Source organism: Thalassophryne amazonica, chromosome 6 (genome assembly GCF_902500255.1).
Source record: "Thalassophryne amazonica chromosome 6, fThaAma1.1, whole genome shotgun sequence".
Lineage (NCBI taxonomy): Eukaryota > Metazoa > Chordata > Actinopteri > Batrachoidiformes > Batrachoididae > Thalassophryne > Thalassophryne amazonica.
Genome location: NC_047108.1, coordinates 104,116,608 through 104,135,302, shown reverse-complemented (window position 1 = coordinate 104,135,302; position 18,695 = coordinate 104,116,608). Strand labels below are relative to the sequence as shown.

At 44.0% G+C, this 18,695-nt stretch overlaps 1 protein-coding gene across 1 annotated transcript in view; it reads left to right on the top strand.

Moving 5' to 3' along the window:
* The window catches only part of tamalin (trafficking regulator and scaffold protein tamalin), a 29,778-nt gene extending 12,789 nt beyond the window's left edge, over nt 1–16,989 (top strand). Inside the window, exons 4-8 of the mRNA XM_034173072.1 lie at nt 187–289; nt 1,766–1,859; nt 11,602–11,668; nt 12,765–12,831; nt 16,096–16,989. Of these exons, the coding sequence (XP_034028963.1) occupies nt 187–289; nt 1,766–1,859; nt 11,602–11,668; nt 12,765–12,831; nt 16,096–16,577 (813 nt within the window). The 3' untranslated portion in view covers nt 16,578–16,989. The remainder of the gene's footprint in view (nt 1–186; nt 290–1,765; nt 1,860–11,601; nt 11,669–12,764; nt 12,832–16,095) is intronic.
* Nucleotides 16,990–18,695: the final 1,706 nt, after the last annotated feature.

The window sequence follows — 18,695 nt, the reverse complement described above, 5'->3', positions numbered from 1 at the left end:
TCCCCCGCAGTTCACCTCAGCTGGCACCTGGCAGCAGATGTAGAACGAGTGCGGATTAAGTTGGATCCTGAAAAAGTCTGTCGGGTTTTTTGGTTTCATCTGAGAGAAGAAACCATCACACTGCGCACATTTGCTCTCCATCTCTCCATTGTTAGAGATATAATTTGTTACTTCCTTCTCTTCCAGACGTATGGGTTGCACCATCAGGACCAGAACTCTGTGGAAATGTGCACGTTTGTGTGCAAGGTGCACGATGACAGCCCTGCCCAGCTCGCAGGACTTAAAGTTGGTAAGTGTTTAAAAAAATAACTCCTGACACCTTTGTTCTCTACATTATAGTTAATTACTGTTATCACACAGGATAGCTACAGATACATCTTCATACAGTTGTTAGTAAAGATAAGCTTTAATATTATAACAGGTGATTAGATGCAGATATTTACATTTATTTCTTTATTTAATTGTTGTGGGAGTGTTGAGCTCTTGGCCTGAAGGTCTTCTTCTCAGAGGCTGCATTTAAAAATTTCATAAGTATCCCTTTTCCCCCCCTTGGCCAGTTTAAATGCAAAGTTTTGTCATCACCCCCCCAAAGAAAAAAATAGGAAAAAGTCCAACACCTTCAAGTTCATGATAATGTTTACTCCTTCCTAATGTAGGATTTTTACTCTGAGTCATGTTGACCAAACTGCAGGAAATGGTCCAATTTGTGAGCGTTTGATAAGAATGAATGGCCCCCGTCCGACTGTAACAGTAATAACGGGAGCTGATGGATGGAAAGTTGCTGTTACGTAAAGTGGATGTCTTCGTGATAAAATCTGTGCAACCTTACAAACAGACGTCAGTTGACGTAAGAGTGTTTAATGCTGCACATCCTCTTTTTTTTGTTTTTTCTGTTTTTTTTTTTTGTTTTTTTTTCCTGCTCTCACAGGCTCCGTTTGGTAAATATGCATCTCTTCATTTAGGGAAGTACAAATATGAGCGGGTGCAGTCAGCAAACACTCGCTGAGCCTCTGTTTGTCAGTTCCCCTCACTAATGTACCAGACAACAGAGTCCAAGACAAATAACACTTTTAATGGCAGTTATTTTTATTTGTTTCCTTTTTGTTTGTTTGTATGTTACTCTTCAAGTCTTTAAAAATACTACATGCAAGTGTTTTTTTGACACACCTGCGTGTGCAGTAACGTGTGTCCACATGATGTGATGACTGCAAAATAAATGTATCTGAACAGATTCATCGACAATGAAAGAATCATTAAATTATTGTCTGGCTGCTCCTGCTCCCTTCTTTTGACCTGTGCGTGTCACTTCACTTTCACTTCCTACATTCCTCACATGCTCGTTCTATTGTTCTCCATTGCGGTGACTTCATCGCACGAAGCTGATTAGGCCGTGGTTTCTGAAAATAGGCTTTGTGATGAAGCTTCATAAAAGTCTGAAACCAAACATGGACTCTGATAGAACAGATGGTAACTTGTGACGTGCTGAAATAACTGCTCTCTCTCTCTCTCTCTCTCTCTCTCTCTCTCTCTCTCTCTCTCTCTCTCTCTCTCTCTCTCTCTCTCTATCTATCTCTCTCTCTCTCTCTCTCTTTATGTATGTTCAGTTCAGCTGTCTGCCACGAATGCACATAGTGTCCAACATTTGTCCTGCACATGGTTTCGTTTAGAATCAAAACAAAGCTTCAGTTGGCTGCAGCTTCACTGAAGCTGCTGTGGATTGAAGTGTTGTAGGTTAATGCTGTTTGTTTGTTTGTTTTGTGCACAGGTGACACAATCACAAGTGTGAATGAGGAGAGTGTGGAGGGATTTCGCCACAAGGACATCGTCCAACTCATCAGGGCCTGTGGCAACGCACTCAGGTGCACACATTCACCTCAACAAATCACCAGACACTATATATATATATATATATATATATATATTCAATCAATTTTTTTATATAGCGCCAAATCACAACAAACAGTTGCCCCAAGGCGCTTTATATTGTAAGGCAAGGCCATACAATAATTATGTAAAACCCCAACGGTCAAACCGACCCCCTGTGAGCAAGCACTTGGCTACAGTGGGAAGGAAAAACTCCCTTTTAACAGGAAGAAACCTCCAGCAGAACCAGGCTCAGGGAGGGGCAGTCTTCTGCTGGGACTGGTTGGGGCTGAGGGAGAGAACCAGGAAAAAGACATGCTGTGGAGGGGAGCAGAGATCGATCACTAATGATTAAATGCAGAGTGGTGCATACAGAGCAAAAAGAGAAAGAAACAGTGCATCATGGGAACCCCCCAGCAGTCTACGTCTATAGCAGCATAACTAAGGGATGGTTCAGGGTCACCTGATCCAGCCCTAACTATAAGCTTTAGCAAAAAGGAAAGTTTTAAGCCTAATCTTAAAAGTAGAGAGGGTGTCTGTCTCCCTGATCTGAATTGGGAGCTGGTTCCACAGGAGAGGAGCCTGAAAGCTGAAGGCTCTGCCTCCCATTCTACTCTTACAAACCCTAGGAACTACAAGTAAGCCTGCAGTCTGAGAGCGAAGCGCTCTATTGGGGTGATATGGTACTACGAGGTCCCTAAGATAAGATGGGACCTGATTATTCAAAACCTTATAAGTAAGAAGAAGAATTTTAAATTCTATTCTAGAATTAACAGGAAGCCAATGAAGAGAGGCCAATATGGGTGAGATATGCTCTCTCCTTCTAGTCCCCGTCAGTACTCTAGCTGCATTTTGAATTAACTGAAGGCTTTTTAGGGAACTTTTAGGACAACCTGATAATAATGAATTACAATAGTCCAGCCTAGAGGAAATAAATGCATGAATTAGTTTTTCAGCATCACTCTGAGACAAGACCTTTCTGATTTTAGAGATATTGCGTAAATGCAAAAAAGCAGTCCTACATATTTATGTGAGTTTACAGTTTTATGTGAGTTTAAAAGCAGGAAATTAGAGGTCATCCATGTCTTTATGTCTGTAAGACAATCCTGCAGTTTATCTAATTGGTGTGTGTCCTCTGGCTTCATGGATAGATAAAGCTGGGTATCATCTGCGTAACAATGAAAATTTAAGCAATACCGTCTAATAATACTGCCTAAGGGAAGCATGTATAAAGTGAATAAAATTGGTCCTATCACAGAACCTTGTGGAACTCCATAATTAACTTTAGTCTGTGAAGAAGATTCCCCATTTACATGAACAAATTGTAATCTATTAGACAAATATGATTCAAACCACCGCAGCGCAGTGCCTTTAATACCTATGGCATGCTCTAATCTCTGTAATAAAATTTTATGGTCAACAGTATCAAAAGCAGCACTGAGGTCTAACAGAACAAGCACAGAGATGAGTCCACTGTCCGAGGCCATAAGAAGATCATTTGTAACCTTCACTAATGCTGTTTCTGTACTATGATGAATTCTAAAACCTGACTGAAACTCTTCAAATAGACCATTCCTCTGCAGATGATCAGTTAGCTGTTTTACAACTACCCTTTCAAGAATTTTTGAGAGAAAAGGAAGGTTGGAGATTGGCCTATAATTAGCTAAGATAGCTGGGTCAAGTGATGGCTTTTTAAGTAATGGTTTAATTACTGCCACCTTAAAGCCTGTGGTACATAGCCAACTAACAAAGATAGATTGATCATATTTAAGATCGAAGCATTAAATAATGGTAGGGCTTCCTTGAGCAGCCTGGTAGGAATGGGGTCTAATAAACATGTTGATGGTTTGGATGAAGTAACTAATGAAAATAACTCAGACAGAACAATCGGAGAGAAAGAGTCTAACCAAATACCGGCATCACTGAAAGCAGCCAAAGATAACGATACGTCTTGGGATGGTTATGAGTAATTTTTTCTCTAATAGTTAAAATTTTGTTAGCAAAGAAAGTCATGAAGTCATTACTAGTTAAAGTTAATGGAATACTCAGCTCAATAGAGCTCTGACTCTTTGTCAGCCTGGCTACAGTGCTGAAAAGAAACCTGGGGTTGTTCTTATTTTCTTCAATTAGTGATGAGTAGAAAGATGTCCTAGCTTTACGGAGGGCTTTTTTATAGAGCAACAGACTCTTTTTCCAGGCTAAGTGAAGATCTTCTAAATTAGTGAGACGCCATTTTCCTCTCCAACTTACGGGTTATCTGCTTTAAGCTACGAGTTTGTGAGTTATACCACGGAGTCAGGCACTTCTGATTTAAAGCTCTCTTTTTTAGAGGAGCTACAGCATCCAAAGTTGTCTTCAATGAGGATGTAAAACTATTGACGAGATACTCTATCTCACTTACAGAGTTTAGGTAGCTACTCTGCACTGTGTTGGTATATGGCATTAGAGAACATAAAGAAGGAATCATATCCTTAAACCTAGTTACAGCGCTTTCTGAAAGACTTCTAGTGTAATGAAACTTATTCCCCACTGCTGGGTAGTCCATCAGAGTAAATGTAAATGTTATTAAGAAATGATCAGACAGAAGGGAGTTTTCAGGGAATACTGTTAAGTCTTCTATTTCCATACCATAAGTCAGAACAAGATCTAAGATATGATTAAAGTGGTGGGTGGACTCATTTACTTTTTGAGCAAAGCCAATAGAGTCTAATAATAGATTAAATGCAGTGTTGAGGCTGTCATTCTCAGCATCTGTGTGGATGTTAAAATCGCCCACTATAATTATCTTATCTGAGCTAAGCACTAAGTCAGACAAAAGGTCTGAAAATTCACAGAGAAACTCACAGTAACGACCAGGTGGACGATAGATAATAACAAATAAAACTGGTTTTTGGGACTTCCAATTTGGATGGACAAGACTAAGAGTCAAGCTTTCAAATGAATTAAAGCTCTGTCTGGGTTTTTGATTAATTAATAAGCTGGAATGGAAGATTGCTGCTAATCCTCCGCCCCGGCCCGTGCTACGAGCATTCTGACAGTTAGTGTGACTCGGGGGTGTTGACTCATTTAAACTAACATATTCATCCTGCTGTAACCAGGTTTCTGTAAGGCAGAATAAATCAATATGTTGATCAATTATTATATCATTTACCAACAGGGACTTAGAAGAGAGAGACCTAATGTTTAATAGACCACATTTAACTGTTTTAGTCTGTGCTGCAGTTGAAGGTGCTATATTATTTTTTCTTTTTGAATTTTTATGCTTAAATAGATTTTTGCTGGTTATTGGTAATCTGGGAGCAGGCACCGTCTCTACGGGGATGGGGTAATGAGGGGATGGCAGGGGGAGAGAAGCTGCAGAGAGGTGTGTAAGACTACAACTCTGCTTCCTGGTCCCAACCCTGGATAGTCACGGTTTGGAGGATTTAAGAAAATTGGCCAGATTTCTAGAAATGAGAGCTGCTCCATCCAAAGTGGGATGGATGCCGTCTCTCCTAACAAGACCAGGTTTTCCCCAGAAGCTTTGCCAATTATCTATGAAGCCCACCTCATTTTTTGGACACCACTCAGACAGCCAGCAATTCAAGGAGAACATGCGGCTAAACATGTCACTCCCGGTCTGATTGGGGAGGGGCCCAGAGAAAACTACAGAGTCCGACATTGTTTTTGCAAAGTTACACACCGATTTAATGTTAATTTTAGTGACCTCCGATTGGCGTAACCGGGTGTCATTACTGCCGACGTGAATTACAATCTTACCAAATTTACGCTTAGCCTTAGCCAGCAGTTTCAAATTTCCTTCAGTGTCGCCTGCTCTGGCCCCCGGAAGACAATTGACTATGGTTGCTGGTGTCGCTAACTTCACATTTCGCAAAACAGAGTCGCCAATAACCAGAGTTTGATCCTCGGCAGGTGTGTCGTCGAGTGGGGAAAAACGGTTAGAGATGTGAACGGGTTGGCGGTGTACACGGGGCTTCTGTTTAGGGCTACGCTTCCTCCTCACAGTCACCCAGTCAGCCTGCTTTCCCGGCTGCTCGGGATCTGCCAGGGGGTAACTAACGGCGGCTAAGCTACCTTGGTCCGCACCGACTACAGGGGCCTGGCTAGCTGTAGAATTTTCCACGGTGCGGAGCCGAGTCTCCAATTCGCCCAGCCTGGCCTCCAAAGCTACGAATAAGCTACACTTATTACAAGTACCGTTACTGCTAAAGGAGGCCGAGGAATAACTAAACATTTCACACCCAGAGCAGAAAAGTGCGGGAGAGACAGGAGAAGCCGCCATGCTAAATTGGCTAAGAGCTAGTAGCTACGCTAAGCTAGCGGATTCCTAAAAACACGCAAAGTGAATAATGTGTAAATAATTTAGAGGTGATTCAGCAGAAGGGGTGCTTTAGTTAAGGCACGTAAAGATTACACTGGGAAACAAATCGTAATCTAGATAACTAGATCAATCTAACTGCGCAGATTAAATAGCTAACAGATACAGAAAAACACCGCTGTGCTCCGGAACAGGAAGTGATACAATACCGCAGTGAGAGCCAACCACCAGTAGAGGCAAGCAAGAGGGGATGTATATAGGTCTGTTAGAAAAGTATCCGACCTTTTTATTTTTTTCAAAAACCATATGGATTTGAATCACGTGTGATTGCATCAGCCAAGCTTGAAGCTTCGTGCGCATGCGTGAGTTTTTTCACGCCTGTCGATTGCGTCATTCGCCTGTGAGCAGGCTTTGTGTGAGCAGTGGTCCACCCCTCTCGTCTGATTTTTATTGCGAATAAATGTTTGAACGATTTGGAGCTTTGCTGCATCAAATTTTTCCAGAAACTGTGAGAGACCTCCAGGTGGACACCATTCGGAAAATTCAGATGGCTTTCAGGGACGATTTTATTGGGATCACACAGATTAAGGAGTGCTCCAGCCGGTTTAAAGACCGCCCACAGCTGCTGAGAGCGCGCCACGCTCCGAGCGCCGATCGACAGGCTGAATCAACCAGATCATTTCCAACGTGAAGGCTTTGTTGATCCGGGAGGTCGTCTGACTTTCACAAAAAGGCAGAAGGCGTGGATATCAGCACTTTTTCGGCACATTCTACTGTTACAGGAGTTTTTTCATGGAAAGAAAAGCGGAGGGACGCACCACGGAGCCGTTCATTATGCGGCACAAAACCATCTCCGTGTTGGTCTCTCAGGACGGCTTTCAGGTGGCTCAGACGGTTGTCGGTTGCTTTTCAGTTGTGTGATTATCCGAGAAATTGAGCATGAGCTGGACATGCCCCAACATGTCCTGTGAGGCTTCATCACGGTGTTGCTTTGCGCCATGCGGCTCCACCGCGACACGCGGAATTCTGGTCCTCTTTCCATGACAAAAACTCCTGTAACAGTGGAATGTGCCATTCATTTCTAAACTGGATGCTGTCTTGATCCGGTATGTTGTCTGACTAGCACAGGAATTGTGAAAAGACGTGGACTTTTTCAGCACATTGAGACAGACGTGTGGAGGAGTTCTGCGCGTCGCGGCGGAGCCGCATGTCGCAAAGCAACGCCATGATGAAGCCTCACAGGACATGTTGGGGCATGTCCAGCTCATGCTCAATTTCTCAGATATTCACACGACTGAAAAGCAACCGACAGCCGTCTGAAATCCATCTGAAAGCCGTCCTGAGAGACCAACACGGAGGTGGTTTTGTGCCGCATAATGAACGGCTCCGTGGCGCGTCCCTCCGCTTTTCTTTCCATGAAAAAAACTCCTGTAACAGTGGAATGTGCCGAAAAAGTGCTGATATGCACACCTTCTGCCTTTTTGTGAAAGTCAGACGACGTCCCGGATCAACAAAGCCTTCACATTGGAAATGATCTGGTTGTTTCAGCGGGGTTTGAGCCTGTCGATCGGCGCTCGGAGCGCGGTGCGCTCTCAGCAGCTGTGGGCGGTCTTTAAACCGTCTGGATCACTCCTTAATCTGTGTAATCGCCATAAAATCGTCCCTGAAAGCCATATTAATTTTCCGAACGGTGTCCACCTGGAGGTCTCTCACAGTTTCTGGAAAAAAATTGATGCAGCAAAGCTCCAAATCGTTCAGACATTTATTCGCAATAAAAAAAACGACGAGAGGGGGAGACCACTGCTCACACAAAGCCTGCTCACAGTGCGCATGCGTGAGTTTTTTCACGCCTGTCGATTGCGTCATTCGCCTGTGAGCAGGCTTTGTGTGAGCAGTGGTCCACCCCTCTCGTCTGATTTTTATTGCGAATAAATGTTTGAACGATTTGGAGCTTTGCTGCATCAAATTTTTCCAGAAACTGTGAGAGACCTCCAGGTGGACACCATTCGGAAAATTCAGATGGCTTTCAGGGACGATTTTATTGGGATCACACAGATTAAGGAGTGCTCCAGCCGGTTTAAAGACCGCCCACAGCTGCTGAGAGCGCGCCACGCTCCGAGCGCCGATCGACAGGCTGAATCAACCAGATCATTTCCAACGTGAAGGCTTTGTTGATCCGGGAGGTCGTCTGACTTTCACAAAAAGGCAGAAGGCGTGGATATCAGCACTTTTTCGGCACATTCTACTGTTACAGGAGTTTTTTCATGGAAAGAAAAGCGGAGGGACGCACCACGGAGCCGTTCATTATGCGGCACAAAACCATCTCCGTGTTGGTCTCTCAGGACGGCTTTCAGGTGGCTCAGACGGTTGTCGGTTGCTTTTCAGTTGTGTGATTATCCGAGAAATTGAGCATGAGCTGGACATGCCCCAACATGTCCTGTGAGGCTTCATCACGGTGTTGCTTTGCGCCATGCGGCTCCACCGCGACACGCGGAATTCTGGTCCTCTTTCCATGACAAAAACTCCTGTAACAGTGGAATGTGCCATTCATTTCTAAACTGGATGCTGTCTTGATCCGGTATGTTGTCTGACTAGCACAGGAATTGTGAAAAGACGTGGACTTTTTCAGCACATTGAGACAGACGTGTGGAGGAGTTCTGCGCGTCGCGGCGGAGCCGCATGTCGCAAAGCAACGCCATGATGAAGCCTCACAGGACATGTTGGGGCATGTCCAGCTCATGCTCAATTTCTCAGATATTCACACGACTGAAAAGCAACCGACAGCCGTCTGAAATCCATCTGAAAGCCGTCCTGAGAGACCAACACGGAGGTGGTTTTGTGCCGCATAATGAACGGCTCCGTGGCGCGTCCCTCCGCTTTTCTTTCCATGAAAAAAACTCCTGTAACAGTGGAATGTGCCGAAAAAGTGCTGATATGCACACCTTCTGCCTTTTTGTGAAAGTCAGACGACGTCCCGGATCAACAAAGCCTTCACATTGGAAATGATCTGGTTGTTTCAGCGGGGTTTGAGCCTGTCGATCGGCGCTCGGAGCGCGGTGCGCTCTCAGCAGCTGTGGGCGGTCTTTAAACCGTCTGGATCACTCCTTAATCTGTGTAATCGCCATAAAATCGTCCCTGAAAGCCATATTAATTTTCCGAACGGTGTCCACCTGGAGGTCTCTCACAGTTTCTGGAAAAAAATTGATGCAGCAAAGCTCCAAATCGTTCAGACATTTATTCGCAATAAAAAAAAACGACGAGAGGGGGAGACCACTGCTCACACAAAGCCTGCTCACAGGCGAATGACGCAACCGAGAGGCGTGAAAAAAACTCACGCATGCGCACGAAGGTTCGAGCTTGGCTGATGCAATCACACGTGATTCAAATCCATATGGTTTTTGAAAAAAATAAGAAGGTCGGATACTTTTCTAACAGACCTTGTATATGATTTCTGTGGCTGATGCGGGATGGACTCTGCTGTAGGAACAGATCCAACAAGTGGCTCGATGACACCCTAACCCTCACGGTGGACTGGACGTCTGTATGGTTTCTCGTCCATTTTTGTTGTGTGGTGTTCTGTATTATAAACTTTTTTGGTAGTATGGCCCAAGCAGTGGGTCACCCCTCTGAGTCTGGTCTGCTTGAGGTTTCTTCGTCAAATCATCAGAGGGAGTTTTTCTTTACCACTGTCACCTGTGTGCTTGCTCCAGGGGTAGCCAAGTTCGGTCCTCGAGAGCCACATTCCTGACACTCTTAGTTGTCTCCCTGCTCCAACACACTTGAATCCAATGAAAGGCTCATTAAAAGTCTGCTAACGAGTCTTTCATTGGATTCAGGTGTGTTGGAGCAGGGAGACAACTAAGAGTGTCAGGAATGTGGCTCTCGAGGACCGAACTTGGCCACCCCTGCTCGAGGGGTTGGAAAGGTTAGACCTTACTTGTCTGAAGCGCCTTGAGGCAGCTTTGTTGTGATTTGGTGTTATAATCTAAATAAATTGAATTGAGATAAACTGTGTGACTCCTGTGTGACTTCTGGTTATTGAGATACACAAAATAAAGGTGCTTTGGACCATTTACCTTGACCTTTGACCTTTCACCAGACTACTCCAAAATGCGCACACACAGACACAGTTCACTCAAAAAATTTGAAAAGGACCCAGAGTCGTACGATAATTTGAGCAGTGTCTGTCTGTGTGTTTGTTCTTCTCTTCTTGTGTCTTGTGGCCGATTTCCACCAAACCTGGTGTCATTGATGCCAATAAAGATTTCTTTTAGCAAAGATCAATGTCATTGAAGTCAAAGGGAAACATTTTTGGTTCTCTGATGGCCACCAAACTTGGCAGGCATGTGGAGCTCAAATTTACTGAAGGATAATAATTCAAGTTAAAGGTCAAAATTAAAGTTTTTCACTCTGATTTGAACTAAATGTGACACATGTGGACACAAGTTCCACAATAGCCTATAAAGGTCAGATTCCCCAAAGGTCGATCACTGCAGCCAAGGTCACATCTAACTCTGTTTGTTGGCCAACTCCTGCAATTTTTTATTTATTTATTTTTCTCAGATTTGTACCAAATTTGGTACATCAGTGAAAGTTAGTTGACCCTGAAAGAATTGATTCTGGCAAATGTCAATCTCAAGGAATTTGATTTTCAAGCCAATTTGGACTCCAGAATTGCATTAAGCAGAGGTCAGTCATTTGGGTGAGGATGAAGCTTACTTGGGTCAAAGGTCAGTTTGCTGTAGCCATGCTGTCTTCATACCCACGTGCACTATTACAAAGCCATCAAAATGTAATGTGTTCTTCCTGTACATAATAAGGATCACTTCTCAGAGTTTTGTGGAGATCTTCTGAAATCAAACCGACTGTTGAGGGTGAAAACAAACTTTCCTTGCCTGTCCAAATGATTCTGTTTATTGTGTTTCTGCATTGCACACTACTCACCGGATGACACACTTGGCGGTTTGCTGAGTAGGTTTGTTTTTAAATTCAAACCATGTTTCTCTTCCTCACCCGAGTATTAAAAAAACAATTAGTGAAGGCTCAACTCTGAACGTGGAACTCTGCTGTAAAAAGGACGAAGTGGACCACATCAGAGGGCCAGTGTAGACGCAGATTTTATAGACTGACGACAGCAAATTATCTTTACAACTGAAGAATAAAGCACCGCAGTGAAAACGAGCTCTGAGTCCCCACTCCAGAAGTGAGTCAAAGGTTTTGCAGCCCTGAAGCGTCGGGGTGGAAATTGCATTTGTTCTTCATCCTTCCCCCTCCACTCATAAACAGTGAAGTGTTGCTGCTGCCGTCTTATGAAAAGACTTTTTCAGATGGCGGACTTATGCTCCTGCGCTTTTATGAACTGCACTCTTCTGCTCATAATAAAGTCCTGCTCTTTAATGCTCCTGGTTTGTGGTTTGCAGGCTTGAGACGGTTTACAGCGACTCCATCCGGAAAGCGGAGCTGGAAGCCCGGCTGCAGTATCTGAAGGTGAGTCTCTCTCTCTCTCTCTCTCTCTCTCTATCTGTGTGTTTGTATGTGTGTGTGGGGCTGCAGCCGTTTCCACAGTGACTGTGTGTCAGCAGCCTCGCATGCTCAAAATAGACGCCACCAGCCTCTCCTCCTCCTCCTCCTCCCCACCTGTTTTTACACCTGTCGCCTCAGCAGAAAGCTCACTGACTGCTGAGGACGAGGGGGCAGCATTCACACACACACACATGGCTGTTAAAAAGTGCTGCCTGTGAAGAGGCTCAGCTGAGGCGGTGTTCCTCAAGATCACAGCAGCTGTCCTCGTGCTCTAATCCATCGCAGTCTGTATCATATCAGCCTTCTGGAAACATCGAGAACGTACGAACAGATGTGCAACAGAAGAGCGGTGGCTGTTAAGTAGTATGCCACTTTGTACGCTCGGTGCGTTTCCTCGTCTAGATTGAACAGTCCTAGACACGTTAAAATGCTATGTTCTTATAGTATATTCAGGTATTCAGCTTGTAGAAGGCAAAACATCTAGGCTATATAACTTTCCTCAGCTTCTTCCTTGACCTCTCTGTGGACATCTGCATGCCTCCATAGATTTTTTTTTTTTTTTTTGGTAGTTGCAAAGAAAACTGGACTGTCCTTGTATAAACACTCAAACATGTTCCAGCTCTTGGATGGAAATCAATGAGAGAATGGAAAGAGACAGACAAAAGTGGAAGTGTCTGTGAGACAGATTTATGGTCTGGAGGAAGACGGAGGGCAAACGTGTGCTGTTCTGTGTCAAGCTGCTCTCTGCCTCCAAGAACGGCTCTTTAAATCGAAGCAGCTCGGCTGCCACGTGTTGAATGCGTCGCTGCAGCGGGAGCAAAAGGAGCAGATCCTCCACATTGCAGTTTTTTCAAGACCCAGATCCAGGAGATTGTATTAAGGTTTTGAACACGAGGTTACTGCGTCATTGCTTCAAAGCGTCCACTGGCTGTGATCCCGCTAATAAAGTGCCGCTTTAGCTGTTAATTGTGAATTTTATCAGCTTTGAGCAACAGTTTAACTGCATCCTGTTAGTTTCATGTTTCCTGCCACAATTATTTAAACACTCTGTCTTGTGCAGCAAACTATGCATGAGAAATGGGATGAATATCGGTCACTGATGGTGCAGGAGCAGCGGCTTGTTCACGGTATGTCCTGAATGCCCTTTAACACCATGTACAGTCATTCACACAGTATTTGTAATATTGCCTCTGTACACCACCATGATGAAGCTGAAATGAAAAGGTCAAGATGCACTTGTAGTGTTGACTTTCAGGTTTAATTCAAAGGATTCAGCAGAAATATGTAATTAACCATTGAGGAATTACAGCCATTTCTATATACAGTACCTCCATTTTCAGAGTACAGAAGACATCAGCACACACTTCAGCCAAGGCTACATATTCCATACGGCAAAAAAACCCACCTGCACTCATTTAGCATCAAGCCTTCTTTCCTAAAAATGTATCAATCTGCTCATCAAGATCCATTCATTTTTTTAGTTCATTGTTGCTGTATCTCAAACATTCTTCTGCATCCCACATCCAGAATACATTCTCGGTCAACTCAAAAATTATGTGAGTTATTTCATTAAACATTATTTATCTGTTCAGAAAATGTTATTGTCATCGACGGGGGGGGGGGGGGGGGGGGGGGGGGGGGGGGGGGGGGGGTCGCTCGTGTCCGAGCAGTGGGTTCTATGACACGATCCCTTGGGGCTCAGTTCTTGCAGTTCGGGGTGTTGGCGTTGTCTGATATGGCTGTTGAACCCCAGAAATGTTATCAAAGTTCATTATTTATCTTTTTTTTTATTATTATTATTAAATTATACCGAATCCAAAATATGTTTTGGATCAAATTCATAATAAACTCTTACCATTTTCTAGGGCATTATCCATCTGATCACTAAATCTCATCAACATCCTCTTACAAACTTTTGAGTTAAATGTTGCTATATGCCAAACATTCTTCTGGATCTCCGTTAACAAAATATATTCCACATCACCCGCAATATTGAATCAATTATTTCCCGGAGCTTAATACATCTGCTTGCCAAATTTCATCAAAGTCCGTCCATTAATTCTTGAGTTATCATGTTAAATGTCAAACAAACAGACACATTTTGGTGAAAACATTACCTCCTTAGCAGAGGTAATCGGGATTACTGTGAATATAAATCATCATTTTACAGTCAGTTTTCTGTATGTAAGTCAGGGGATGGATATACAAACATTTCCAATTGACTGAATATGTATTTGACTTTATTTTTTAAGATTAGGCTTAAAACTTTCCTTTTTGCTAAAGCTTATAGTTAGGGCTGGATCAGGTGACCCTGAACCATCCCTTAGTTATGCTGCTATAGACTTAGACTGCTGGGGGGTTCCCATGATGCACTGAGTGTTTCTTTCTCTTTTTGCTCTGTATGCACCACTCTGCATTTAATCATTAGTGATTGATCTCTGCTCCCCTCCACAGCATGTCTTTTTCCTGGTTCTCTCCCTCAGCCCCAACCAGTCCCAGCAGAAGACTGCCCCTCCCTGAGCCTGGTTCTGCTGGAGGTTTCTTCCTGTTAAAAGGGAGTTTTTCCTTCCCACTGTCACCAAGTGCTTGCTCACAGGGGGTCGTTTTGACCGTTGGGGTTTTTCCGTAATTATTGTATGGCTTTGCCTTGCAATATAAAGCGCCTTGGGGCAACTGTTTGTTGTGATTTGGCGCTATATAAATAAAATTGATTTGATTTGATTTATTTTCATTATTCTGAAACACAAACATTATGCTACATCTGTCTGGAGCAGGCACTTGTCAAAACCTGAGACTGTGCAAGAAGGAGACTCATGAGGGAAATCACCAAGACTTGCAGACAACTGTGAAGGAGTTATATGTTTCTATGGCTGTGTTACATCCGGCTTGAAGACATAACAAATAAATGAACACCAGCTGGAGCATTTAAATAAACAATAAAAGACAACATGAGCTGAAAGGAGAGTTTGACTCAGGCACAGCTGGTTCTTTTCTGCAGAAGTAGAAGCTGTGACCCCGGGTGCCTCCACTCAGCCGATCTTTCCTCCCAACACCCCGATTCAAAGAATTATGACAGATGCAGGCCACCGAGCCGTGACAGGGAGAAACTGCACAGTGCAAATATTGTCTGTGAGTCTCCCATGTGCCTTCTGGCAAAGTGTAACTGAAATTTCACATTTTCTTTTGAAGAAAATCCTTCTGTGTTCTTCTCCATCTTGAAGCTGTGATGGGTAAAGCAACAGACAGAAGTTGCACTTTGTGGTTTTTCCAGTCACAGAAGCCTATGACTCCTTCCAAGTATTTTGGGTGTGTTGGTGGCTTCCCTCACTCATCTCCTTCTTGGCCAGTCACTCAGCTTTGGAGAACAGCCTACTGTAGACAGATTTACCACCCAGTATCATACTGTTTGTACTTTGTAATGCTTGATGTGAATGTAAAAGTTGTCAGGTATTTTGACATTTTGCTGAAGACTTCTGAAATGGTCCACCACCTTCATCATTCTTTCCACTGCACCAGTTTTACTCCCCGAGCTGTCACCACCATGTGTAACTGCTGATACAGTATTCTTGGTACTAAATCTTTTCTCCTCCAAACACACCAGATCATTGTGGCTGAACACTTTAACCCCAGTCTCATCTAGACATAAAATGTTCTTAGCAGTTTGTTGGTTATTGTCCATGTGGTCAGCTACAAACTTTGGCTACGTTTGAAGGTGTTGATTTTGGAGCAGGTGCTTCTTTCCTGATGGCGACCTGCTCTTCTGTATACAGTGATAGGTGTTTTAACAGCTTCCAGATCATTGCAGGCCTGGGTCTTGGCAGTTTGTGGGTTATTCCTGACCAACTGAACCAGTTTGCTCTGAGCTCCTCCAGACCTTGGAGAAGTGACTACACTTTCCCATAATTTGTAGTTATGTAGGTTATTTGAACTTATAACATTGAAGTGTGCAGTTGCCAAAAGCCCAACTGCTTCATCAATGTTATGGGGGCCTTGGTGGCTTCCCTCACTAGTCTCATTCATACACAGTCACTTAGTTTTTGAGAACTACCTACATCAGACATATTTAACACACAATACCATGCTGTTTGTATGGAAGTCCAAATCAAATTCAGTGACTTGCAAGTGTTCATGTATTGATCGTCTGGCTGGTCTAAAGCCAGCCTGACTGTGGTTTGTACCACTATTTATGGGCTCTGAAAATCCATGAACTATGTAGACAAATGGCTGTAGCTCTTAAATGGTTAAGTGATATTTTTGTTAAACTCCTTGAAAGTCTGCACTGTCGCTGTCCAACTCCTTATGAACCAACCGTGTCGTCCGTTTTCAGCCATGTCCTGTACGTCTGTGAGATTTGTGCAGTTAGTAACACTGCAGGCTGTTCTCTCCTGCAGGCATAGTAATGAGTGACGCTGCCATCTACGAGTCACTGGAGTCAGCAGGTGTGTACGGCAGCCTGGGCACGCCCAGCCCCGCTGTTCGTAGAGCGCTCCGCAGCACCGGCAGCAGCACAAGCTTCCCGAGCACAGCCACTGAAGACGACCCGCTCTACCAGACCTGTTTGTACCAGGCGGATGGCAGCATGGACTCGGACCTCACGGGCGACGACGAGAGCAAAGAGCAGCAGCCAACACAGAAGCAGCAGCGCCTGCGACCTGCCAGCGAACACTTCACTACGGCCAAGACGCAGCTGACACGCAGCGCCAGCACACGCAGCTACGTTAGGGGGCCAACATTGCCGCCTGCCTCGGGGGAGAAGCACGGAGGAGTCGGCTCACTGCAGAGAAAGCCCAAACCGAAAAGCTTCCGTAGGCGCCTCCTGAAATTCATCCCCGGCTTGAACCGACCGCTGGAGGAGGAGGAGAGTAAGCTGTGACCTTTTGCACCGAAACGCCAAACAGAACAAAGACTGTAAATACCTGTGACTGTGAAAATAACATCCAAAGAGTACAAGCAGCCCCAAAGAGTGAAGACATTGAGACCAAAGTGTAAAAGCTTTACAGTTCCACATCTCCAACTTCTGGCTGCATCAGAAGCTTTCAGTGTTTCAGAACCGTTAACATTTGTCTGTGTTGTGTTCTTTAAGTTATTTATTTATTTTAGCATCTCTGAAGGACTTTTTAGAGGATTGCCAGTTGTTTTTTTCTTTTGACACCTCGATTAAAGACCTGCTATAGGATTGTTCCACAAAACACTTTGTTAAAGATAGATGTGATATCTCCTTTTGATAAGCCGTTCTATTTCATCTCGATCATTGTCCTTGAAAATAAAACGTCGTTTTGAGATTATCTGCTTGTTATTTTGCACAAGAGCAGCAATTTTATTCAGTAAACCTCGTCTGTTTTCACCGGTGGACACTCTGTGTGTCCTTTTCCATGTGACGCTCCAAGACAGCCGCTTTCATCATTCCATAGCACGTCAGTACATCCATAGCGTGCCTCTGTGGGAGATTTTAGGCCATTCTAGTTGAAAGAGTCCAGAATGGAAGCTGTTGTCTTGGCTGTGACACAGTTTATTGTTGGGAGAAAACTGAGGAATGTGCGCAGAAAGCCATGACCCAAAATTCCAAACACAACCACTTTCTTTCAGCTCCTGTCCACCAACGCTGATGCTTCTTCTTCCACGCTGTCGTATTCCCATGGCAGTTTCGGTTGTCCTGGAGGTTGTTGAGTGTGCGAGCGTATGTTGGGCAGGGGGGTGTCGCTGAGTCTTTTCATGCTTGGGTTGTAGCTGACCCATGAGGTCACAGTGGTCACTTTCACCATCCACTCTGCGCTGTTGATCCCTTTTGTCCTCTGGAGGTCATTCACAGACGCCGTCAGGAGTGATGAGGATGATGATGAGCGATGCTATGTGGTCATGTGTTAAGAGCCGAGCCCAAGTCGGGGGTTGGATTGGACCCAGAATCCGGGATTTAATGCAAATGGAGGGTTTTACAAAATTAGCTAAGACAGTCCTACGAAAAACAATCAGTGAAAGGGCCATTTAAGAGCCAACCAAACAATGACCACACAGTTGGTGCTTAACTTTTAACACAGTGGGGGGTGACTGGGGGGTACAGTGATGTAAATGTTTGGATGTGGCCCCACTAGAAAACATGCAGAGTCAACTGATTGCTTTAAAAGTGAGTCACTTTTTCAAAACTATGGCCACATAATTACTTAAAACTGTTTCAAACTCCATTTAGAGATGTGTAAACGTCAATGTGTGTGTGTGTGTGTGTGTGTGTGTGTGTGTGGTGTGTGTGTGTGTGTGTGTGTGTGTGTGTATGTGTGTGTGTGTGTGTGTGTGTGTGTGTGTGTGTGTGTGCGCGAGCGAAATAACTCAAAACAGGCATGCCGGATTTTTCCCAAAATTGGTGGGAATGTTACTAGGGTTAATGTCTACAGATAATTTAACTTTTGGAACAGATTGGTCAATGGCCAAGCAAATCAAGTCCAAAAAATATGTTTACCATAATATCTCTGCTACCAATGTAGTTAGAGATTTACAATTCATAACTTTGAATTCATAAGGTAAACCCACTCTGATGCCTTTTATTCCAGGATGTGCTAAAATGAGATAAAAAAAATAAATAAAGGTTTTATATAGTTAATGCATAGATTATGGAAACTTTTTTTAATCCAGAAATGGAGTTTCAAAAATTATTTTAGACTTGAGTTAAAATAAAACTTTATATCATATCAATAAGCTGATTCAAATTTGGAGGTGGTCCATGACACGAGGTCTGGAATCATGCACTGTGCCGCGCTTTACCACACCCACCGTACTATGGAACTGTCCTGGATCCTGGATGGTAATAATCCAGGTGAGGGATGGGCAGGATGAGCCAAGATGGTGCGAGTTGTCCTTACCACCAATCACCTCATCTGGTGATTTTACAGGTGACCAGGAGCAAACATCTACTGAGGCGATCAGTTGCCATGAATACCTGCACCGTCTTGGCTCTTCATGGAACACTACTGCTCATCTCTGACCCAAACAGAGAACTGCT